The sequence below is a fragment of the Calliphora vicina genome, chromosome 2 (assembly GCF_958450345.1).
Source record: "Calliphora vicina chromosome 2, idCalVici1.1, whole genome shotgun sequence".
NCBI classification, from domain to species: Eukaryota; Metazoa; Arthropoda; class Insecta; order Diptera; family Calliphoridae; genus Calliphora; species Calliphora vicina.
In genome coordinates, this window is record NC_088781.1 from 94,318,952 (window position 1) to 94,329,870 (window position 10,919).

At 38.1% G+C, this 10,919-nt stretch overlaps 2 protein-coding genes across 2 annotated transcripts; both read left to right on the forward strand.

The window, feature by feature from the left end:
* Positions 1 to 5,357: 5,357 nt before the first annotated feature.
* Positions 5,358 to 6,356, forward strand: LOC135950721 (uncharacterized). Its single transcript, XM_065500254.1, has one exon. It carries the CDS (start codon positions 5,358 to 5,360, stop codon positions 6,354 to 6,356), a length of 999 nt encoding a protein of 332 aa, XP_065356326.1.
* Positions 6,357 to 6,365: 9 nt separating this feature from the next.
* Positions 6,366 to 10,542, forward strand: LOC135950722 (uncharacterized). The gene is made up of 2 exons (XM_065500256.1): positions 6,366 to 8,682; positions 8,744 to 10,542. Exons 1-2 carry the CDS (start codon positions 6,366 to 6,368, stop codon positions 10,540 to 10,542), a joined length of 4,116 nt encoding a protein of 1,371 aa, XP_065356328.1.
* The last annotated feature ends 377 nt before the right edge of the window (positions 10,543 to 10,919 follow it).

Sequence of the window (10,919 nt, forward strand, 5' to 3'; positions counted from 1 at the left end):
TTACAATTTTGAATTTGATTTCCAATTTCGAATGAAAAATCCGCCTTTAGTATGAATAAAGGCCACTTGTTTTGCCAAATCAATAGCTTCTTCTTCAGAATTTGCACAGTCTAATAGGTCGTCTACGTAATGATGGTTTACGATTGAATCTACGGCTCTTGGAAATTGATCCTTGTATTCTAACGCATTTGTATTTTTAACATATTGTGCTGAGCTTGGAGAGCATGCTGCACCAAAAGTCATCACTTGCATTACATAAACATCAGGAATTCTAAAATTTTCGCCATTTCGCGAAAATTGCGTTTGGTCTTCTTTTCGAATTAGCACCTGATGAAACATTTCTTTGATGTCTCCACAAATCGCAAATTTTTTTCAAACGAAAACCATACAGAACAGAAAGTAGTAGTGCCATCAAATCAGGACCTTTTAATAACATGGAGTTTAATGAAACTCCATTCACTTTGGCTGCTGCATCCCAGACCAATCGAACTTTATTTGGCTTATTCGGATTTGTGAATGTAAATATGGGAAGATACCAAGTAATGCCATTTGTTTTATTAACTTCATTTTCTGAAAATTTTCGAGCATAACCTTTTTTTACCAACTCATCTATTTGTTGTTTAATAATTGGAATATGTTCAGGATTTGCCTTTTTTCAAGGCATTGAAGTCGTTTCATTGCCATTGGAAAACTGTTTGGTACTTCTGTTATGTCTTCTTTCCAAAGTAACCCAGTTTCAAATCTCTCGCCGGCACGTTTAGTAGATGTTTGAAGTAAGAATTTGGCACGTTTTTCTTCTGGTGAAGATAATTCGTACTTCCGTCCAACGTTTTCTAAAGACATGTATTCAGATACTATCATCTTTAATTATTCCATTTCATAATCACAGTTACAGTATTCAATCTTGTGATATCCCAGAGTTTTTTCAATATTCGAATCACATCCGCCATGAATAACCCATCCCAACCTAGTTTTGGATGCGCAGGGTTCACTTATAGCTCCTTCAACGATCTTTAATGAATAGCACACATAACCATTGTTTAATCCAATAAGAATTTTTGGGCAAACATTGTTATATGTTGATAATGGAATATTCTTTAAATGGCGATATGCTTCTAAATCACACTTGGAGACACTTTGTACTGGCAAAGAAAGATTTTTAACACTTCGTACATTAAAAATTTCATACCTTTTTGAATTTGCATTTCAACCCGAAATACAAACATTAACTTGCATAGATTCTTCTTCTATGCGACGAGTTTCTGAAGTCCATTTTAGACACAGGCTATTAACGTTAGAAGGTAACGTTAGAAGGTAACATTTGAACCATCATCCAAAAATGCAAAAATTTCTACGGAAACACCCTTGTTATACAAAGTAACTGGTAAAATTTTAAAGAAGGTTTTGAAGACATCTAAATTTGAATGGGTTGTCAAATGTTATTCGTTTTAAATTTGTGCAATAATTTATGATGTCTGGCTTCGCAGTTTTCAACAGAGCACTTTGCATCGGAACAACGATAATAACCATGCTTCTGGAGGCACAACCGACACAGTTTAAACCAGGGAAAGGCAAAACATGGGCGCCGCGTTTTTCATGTACTCTTCTCTTACGTACGTGTGCACACGCATTGTAGAGAAATAAACAACTTTTAATCAGTCTAGCTTGAGAACTCAAACAAGCAGGTTGTGTATCGTTTTTTTATCGCACAATTTAAGAATCAGCGTTGCCAGTGAAAAAAAAATGTCCCAAATTTTAAAGATGTATGATGAACAATATGAGATTTTACATTTTTAATTGGGGAAAAAAGTCGAAAGCTTACTGGCAACACCGATTCGTGGTGAGAGCGGAGAGAGTGTATAACTAATATATTAGTATACAATCGTAAAATGCAATAGTATAGGTTGCCTTTCCCTGGTTTAAACTGATGAACTTTATCCCAACGATCGGACAGTTTCATTTGGGAAAACTTTTCGCATTCGTCGACCGAATAATTTTTGTTACAAATAACACATTTTTGATTTTCTATTGGTTTCTCTATCTCATGTTCAGCACATTACCAGTTGTTTTGTATGAAATAATTGATGGGCTGACTTTAGCTACTGCCTCTGTGTTTACGAACTTAGAAATTCTTCCAAAAAGTACAAATATGCTCCACTACTTTTATTAAAGTATAAAGAAAATAATGGCACACTCTATCTTATAATATTGGACAATTCAACTTTATTTAAAGTATATGCGTCTATTACTTTTGACTGCTTAAAGAAGAATGAAATAATAAAAAAGTACATATAATTATTGAAGTATAATATGTAAATATGCCTTGCTTATTTAATAAGAATAAATGTATAAAACAGTTATTATATTTCTCTAGTTGCTTTACACTGAGTTAATACATACTGATATATGTATAAGAGAAATTAAAACAAGTAAGAAAGTATGGTCGGTCAAGCCCGACCATATAATACCCTACACTAAGTAAAAGAGCAAAAAAAAATTTTCTTTTAAAATTTAAATAATTTATATTTTTGAGTGATTTTCGGAAGTGGGCCTTATATGGGGGCTATGACCAATTATGGACCGATCACCATGAAATTAGGTCGTGTGATTTATGTGTATATTAAAGTAAACTATGTTGAATTTTGTGTGTTTACCAACATTTTTAAGCGATTTATGCACGTTAAAGTGATTTTCGGAAGCGGGTCTATATGGGAGCTATGACTAAATATGGACCGATCGTAACAAAATTTGGTGACATGAATTTTGTGTATATAAAACTTATTTGGAGCGGAATTTGTGGAGATACATATATAAATTAAACATTTATGACCGATAAAGTCCAATTTCGGGAGGACATTTGTATGGGGGCTAGGTGAAATAATGGACCGATTTCAGCCAGTTTCAATAGGCTTGGTCCTTGAGCCGAAAAAATAATATGTATCAAATTTCATCGAAATATCTTCAAAATTGCGACCTGTACTCTGCGCACAAGGTTTACATGGACAGCCAGCCAGCCAGCCAACCAGACGGACGGACGGACGGACGGACGGACATCGCTTAATCGACTCAGAAAGTGATTCTAAGTCGATCGGTATACTTTAAGGTGGGTGTTAGACTAATATTTTTGGGCGTTACAAACATCTGCACAAACGCATAATACCCTCCCCACTATGGTGGTGTAGGGTATAAAGAGAGTATGGTGATCACTGCGGTAAAACCAGTATTATGTGATCATCTCTGTGCACATACATATTTACATATTATTTACATTCTATAAATGATCGTAATCAACGATTATTACAAACTAATTATAAACAAATCGCTAATGATAATAAACTTCATTTATGTTTTTAAATGCAATATTGTATGGATTTATGTTTTATACAATAAATAAATTTAGGGTTGAGGTAATTTAAAATATTTCTCAACACTCTGCAATATCAAACAACCATTTGGAAAACACTGATATGTCGGCATCTTTAAATGCAATATACATGGCCCAATTGAGTTTTGTCTGAGCTGGTAACTTGTCTACGAGTTCTTGAAGAAGCAAGGAATTGTTCGTATGATCTTCTAAACCAGATGCTTCCAGGGTAGAACAAAGATTTCGAACTGAAATAGCGTAGCTTACAAGACCATCAAGTTTATCCGATTTTGGAGCTGCTACTGATCTAATTTTTTCTAAAAGCGTATTAATTGTTATTTCTGGGCGACCAAACATCATCTTAAGCGTTCGTACATTTTTTGGCAACAAGAGATGACAACTTACAGCTTCGAAAGCTTTACCTTTTAAGCATTTTTGTAAGCGTAAAAGATTTTCGGAATTGGAGTATCCACACAGCTTTGTGCTTTCTATAAATGAGTTGATAAATAATGGCCATTCTTCGGGCTTTCCATTAAATACAAGTAAATCGGTAGAAAGGGCCTTAAGCGCTGGAAATTGACTTTTCGACAAATTGAATGCATCTTCCTGTGAATGTATCTTCGGAATCGCCCCTTTATCTTGGTTAATTTGTTCACATTTGTTTTCGGATCGACTGGGAGAATTATGCAATGAATTGTTATATTGGGGCTGAGGATAGGTTTGCAAATTGGAAACCCATTCCTTAGTACGTGAGATGGATTCACTACGAATGCTTTCCGCAACATCTTCTGAAATTGCTAGAATTTCATATTTTCTTTCAAGAAATCGAGTTTCTATAGCTTTTTCTTCCTCTAGGCGTTGAAGTTCTAAATTAACTAAGCGTTTTCTTGAGGACGTGGTGGGGCATATTGACAAAGTGTTTAGGAACGTTCCCAACTCTGCTGAAAAATGCAACACTGATTTTATATTCTTTATATTCCTTATTTTCTTTGTTTCTTTTACACACTATTTTTCTTTATTGTTTGAATTATCTAGTTAGTTACAGTCCACAGTTTGAAACGGTTGTAAATAAACGTTTAAGAACAAATTTCAAGATTATTCGTTTTATTCTCAATCATAATTGGTCCTCTTCGCCAAATATTGGACTACGCGTTCGGTTTGTGTTTAAAAAAGACAATTGGTATTGGACAATTCGCGAGTGAAATCGGTAACATATCAAGTGTACGAACATATACTGTGAATATTGGTGATTTGTGTGGCAAATTGGAAGCTCCAATAGGCAGGTAACAAGCTTCCTTGGACACTGTGTGCATTATCGGCACAACAAGTGCATTTATGTATTGATACTACAAGTGATTTGTGTGGCAAGTTTAAGGCTCCAATAGGCAGGCAACAAGCTTCCTTGGACACAATAGAGTGTTTCACGTGAACATTATTTCGGTTTCGCGGTAATTGGACAAAAAAGTGCTCTGCGCACAACAACAAACATTCGTTCGATTCCGGGAAAAGACAAGTGCAAGACAACACATATACTAAACAACGCAGAGTGTGGGAAAATATCAACGGTCGTTTGTTTTTTTTTTTGTTTTTTTGTATGATTGTGTGTTTTTTCGTGGTACAACAACATAAGGAATTTTTTAGGAACAGAAGCAAGGACAATCGTGGTGTGAACAATATTCTGCGCATGAACAGTGACAATTATATGTGTTTGAAAAGGCAATTATATGTGTTTGATAATTAATATTTTGTGTATTGAAACGGCTTCGTGAATATAATTGTAACTACACGCGACGCGCGAAAATTATATGTGTTTGGACAAAAGTGACAATACGTTTTATGTAAATTGATATTATTGGATATTAGAACGGTTTCGTTAGCATAATTGTGACTGCACGCGACAGGTCGTGGTACTGAATGCATATCAATGAATATTATTTGAATTTTGGCAACTGGAAACTGTAAGTACAATCTTTAATTATTTTACATAACTACAATGGCTACGAGTATGAAAAGTATACAATCGAAACGACGTGTGGAGAAATCATCTATTTCACGCGCTTTAACATTTGTTCAGGATTTACCTGCTGAAATTAGTGCTACACAATTGGAGGCTCGTTTAGTCCGTTTGGATGCTGCTTATAACGAATTAAGGGTACTGACAGGCGAGTTGTATGATTTCGAAGGGGATAAGGATTTTGTAGATCCTGACGCGGATTTTGCGGAATATGAGGGGAAATATTTTATGATTAAGGGTATTTTTACGAATTTGATAAACTCTCAAACGCCCCATGAAACGGTTTCTGATCCGCAAAACGACGTTATCAATAGATTATCTGAACAACACTCCGCCTTGTTAAATAGGCTTGATACTCCGGTGACTACGCGCAATGGCGATGGTGATTTGCCTAAAATTAGAATTGAACCCTTTACTGGGAAATACGCCGATTGGCCATCTTTTAAGGATCTTTTTAATAGTGCTATTGACTCCAGACCAAACCTGACTAACATACAAAAGTTCCATTACTTGAAGTCCGTTTTGAAGGATGATGCAGCTAACCTCATCAAGCATATGCAGATTACGGATTTGTCATATTCTGCTGCATGGGATCGACTCAAGGAACGTTATGATCGCCCGCGACACATTGTGAATTCCTATATTGAGACTTTTATGTCAATGTCGTCACTGAAGGAGGAAGATTCTACTGGGCTTCGTAAGATTTCTGATGTTTCGAACGAGGTTATTAGGGGTTTGGAGGCTATAGGTTTCGATGAGCGCGACCATTGGTTAATTCATATACTTCAGTCTAAGATTGATCCTGATTCTCGTAGAAAGTGGGTTGAAAGTACGCGAGATGAAACTAAACCTACGATATCATCATTCTTAACATTTTTGGATCAACGGTGTGAGGAAATAGAGCTTGGTAAAAACCCTGGGAAGAAGAATTATGGCAAATCAATTGCTTCAAAGAATTATGGTAAATCATTGGCCTGATCTACTACGATGATAGCTACTAATGACGATAAGCGTTGTGCAGATTGCGGATCTGTTGAACATCATATCCAGAAATGTCCACACTTCTTATCATTGGCTGTAGATGATCGACGTAAGATTGTGAGGGATAAACGCTTATGTTTTAATTGTTTACGAGGTGGGCATACAGTTTATGAATGTAAATCAAAGAGCAAATGCCGTTCTTGTCATAGAAGTCATAATAGTCTCATACACAATTCGCAGCCCAGGGAGGTTGATCAACATGAAGTTGCTGCACCTAGTTCGAATATCGTTAATTCTCCAACGGAAGTTACACAACAAATAGCTTTGAATACAATGGTTTCACATCCTGAAGCTGATTCTTCAAGAAAACTCGACTCCAAACGCATTCTGCCAACAGCATTGATTAATGTTCGAGATCGTGACGGTGGTTTCGTACCCTGCCGTGTTTTGCTTGATACAGCATCAGAATACTCGTACATTACCGAGGATTGCATCAGAAGATTGGGATTACCACGCGGTGCATCACGTATGAAACTCTCTAGAATTCAGTCGATCAAAGCTGACCCAACACGCGGTCATACTTTCGTGCATATTGAATCTAGATTATCACGGAAATCAGTGGATACCTTTGTACACATTTTGGGGCATATAACGGCTTCTTTGCCTAGGTCGACGATCACTAGTTACGATTCTACCCTATTTGGTAATCTCGATCTTGCGGACCCTCATTGGAATCGTTCATCACCCATTGATATTTTGTTAGGAGCTGATGAGGTCTGGGATGTATTATCAATGGGAAAATTGGAAAATGATCAGGGTAAGGTCATTGCAATTTCCACTATTTTTGGTTGGGTGGTAACATCTGGCATTCTACCTTGTGAAGGTCATGCACCTGTTACTTTACTTACGTTGGTCGATCTTGATCGGTCAATTCGTGCCTTTTGGGAGATCGAAGAATGCTCCAACATATCAACTAAGAAGGATGCCGAATCTTTAATCGTTGAACAACATTTTGCTACTACTCACCGCAGACACAATGATGGAAAGTATGTCGTTGAACTTCCATTCAAAGAAGATGATGTTAAATTCGCTGAAACTTATGATGGTGCGCTTGCTCGTTTTAATGCTACTGAACGCAGACTGTCTAGAAACCCAGATCTACGGGCGCAATATGTAAAATTTATGCAAGAGTACGAAAGTTTGGGCCACATGCAAGAGCTTTCTCCTGATGAAATAGATGTTCCAGACGGACGGGTATACTACTTGCCGCATCACCCAGTTGTTGGGTCGAAATTAAGGGTTGTTTTTGATGGATCTTTCCAAGATGCTGCTGGTAGTTCTCTGAACAGTAAATTGTACATTGGACCGCCTATACAACGGAACTTATTTGCAGTATGCCTTAGATTTCGTCTATATGAATTTGTATTTTCCGCCGACATAATCAAGATGTTTCGTCAAATCTGGGTATCACAAAGTCACCGCAACTTTCAAAGAATTTTATGGAGGGAAACCCCAGATAAACCACTCAAACATTTCCAACTATGTACAGTCACATATGGAACTGCCTCTGCGCCTTTCGTTTCAGTTAGAGTACTCGAACAGTTAGCTATAGATTATAATAAATCCCATCCCAACGCAAGTAAAATCTTATTGGAGGACTTTTACGTGGACGATGTCCTGACTGGTGCCTCTTCTGAACGACAATTAGTACGATACCGTGATGAACTCGTTGATCTTCTACAACAAGCGGGATTTCAATTGAGTAAATGGGTGTCCAATAGCGACACACTGAAACAAACTGACCACAATACACCAAGTTTTTTGAAGGATGATGATAATTCAACTAAGGTCCTGGGTATACATTGGTATTCTGACGAGGATCGCATCGGATACAAAATATGTTTGGGGAATCCACAACGTGCCACAAAGAGGACGATTTTGTCCGATGTATCCCGAATCTTTGACCCGCTAGGACTGGTGTCACCGGTTGTTATAAAATTCAAGATTTTATTCCAAGAATTATGTCTTATGAATTTGGGTTGGGATGACCCACTGCCTCCGGACATAGCGGAAGTGTGGATGAAGTATCGTGAAGATTTACGAAATCTTGATAAATTACGGTTGCCTCGCTTTATACCAAATGTCAATACGAAGATTACTCTACATGGTTTCAGCGATGCATCCTTGAAGGCCTACTCTGCTGTGATATATTGCCTGGCGAATGATGAAAATGGTAACATCAAGTTATCTTTGGTCGCATCGAAAACTCGTGTCTCGCCGCTTAAGCAGATTTCATTACCCAGACTGGAGACTGATGAAATCGGTAATTTCGTCGCTACCGCATACGCATATTGAGGTACGCGCCTGGTGTGACTCGACTGTAGTGCTATCTTGGTTATCCGTGCAGCCGATCACGCTCAACCGTGGAAACCGTACAGCGGAAATATTGGAAAATCTCCCTAGAAGTGCTTGGGGACACGTTAGTTCGAAGGAAAATCCCGCTGATTGCGCTTCACGCGGTCTTATGGTCGATCAATTTCTAAGTCACGACCTGTGGTGGTCGGGACCAACATTTTTGAAAACTTCGCAACAACCGCAAAGTGATTCTTCACAGGCAACAATCAACAACATTGAGGTGGAAGCCGAAATGAAAACTACAACAACTCACAGCTTTACTACGCGTCAACATTCTACAGAACATCCATTAGAGAGAACTCTAGCAAATACGTCAAGCTGGTGGAAACTTTTACGCATCACCGCCTATGTACGCCGTTTTATTAACTTACATGTTCGGAAAATCAAAAACCCTAACAAATTTTTGACATTCGATGAAATTGCACAGGCTAAGATAACATGTCTCAAAATGGCTCAAGATTATTTTTCACCAGAACGAATTAAACTACAACGTGGATTGAATCTCGACAAAAGTTCTCAACTAACAAGACTTTCAGCATACATTGATGAACTAGGACTCCTCAGAGTAGGAGGTCGCATACGACACTCGGAACTTGCCGATGCAGTTCAACATCCTATCATACTTCCAGGTAAACACAGAATATCGAAACTAGTACTTGAGGAACAACATGTAAGACATCTACATCCTGGTGTATCAACATTATTCGTGATTATTCGTCAACAATATTGGATTGTTGGGGCTAGAAACCTGATTCGGCAAATTACACACAAATGCTTAAATTGTTTTAGACAAGCACAACATGCAACACAGCAGCGAATGGCTGATCTTCCCGCAGTTCGAGTTCGACAGGCATTCCCTTTCCAGAATACCGGATGCGATTACGCCGGTCCGTTTACACTTAAATTGCACAGTGGAAGAAATGCTAGAACATCCAAGGGATATATATGCTTATTCGTCTGTATGGTTACATCAGCTATACACCTCGAATTATCAACAGACCTAAGTACTGAGTGTTTTCTGGCAGCTCTACGCCGTTTTATGGCCCGCCGTGGCAAATGTTCTACAATATATAGTGACAACGGCAAGAATTTCGTTGGTGCCAAACGAGTTCTGAATGAATTATACCAACAACTACAAGCTGAAGGACACAACGAGATCATTCAGGCAACCTTAGCTCAAGAGGGAATAAAGTGGATTTTTACTCCACCTTACTCACCACACTGGGGTGGTATGTGGGAATCGGGCGTCCGCTCGGTTAAACTACATTTACGCCGCATTATTGGCAACAGTATCCTGACATATGAACAGATGCACACTCTTCTCGCTCAAGTTGAAGCAGTAGTAAATTCCAGACCGTTGGGATATGCTCCTGACAACGAGACTGGCTATCTTTCTCCATCTCACTTCTTAATTGGCAGGCCAACTACCATGGTGCCTGAAGGTACTCTTACTGATCTGAATCAGAACCGTCTCGACTACTGGCAACATGTACAATGTATGTACCAAGGCTTTTGGAAGCAGTGGAGTCAAGAATACCTAACATCCCTACAACATCGCCCGAAGTGGTGCAATGATCAACCTAACATTAAAATTGATGACCTGGTCCTAGTGAAGGAAGACAGAACTCCTCCCTCAACTTGGATAATCGGCCGAGTGATGGAAGTGTTCCCAGGAGATGACGGATTAATACGAGTGGTGAAGCTTAAGACTAACAAGAGCACGATGACCAGGAATATTACTAGAATTGTCAAACTCCCAATATGCTGAAATAGTACTTCAGGGTCGGCCGGGATGTTTAGGAACGTTCCCAACTCTGCTGAAAAATACAACACTGATTTTATATTCTTTATATTCCTTATTTTCTTTGTTTCTTTTACACACTATTTTTCTTTATTGTTTGAATTATCTAGTTAGTTACAGTCCACAGTTTGAAACGGTTGTAAATAAACGTTTAAGAACAAATTTCAAGATTATTCGTTTTATTCTCAATCACAAAGCTTTTGTTTTATTTACAGAACGTTCACTTACTGGTCTATGAGTTACTTTTCCTGTGCATTTGGAACATATCCAGTCGTGGTTTTCTACAGAGTCGGTTACACTGGCGCATGTGAAGTGATACCACACATCACATTTATCGCATTGGA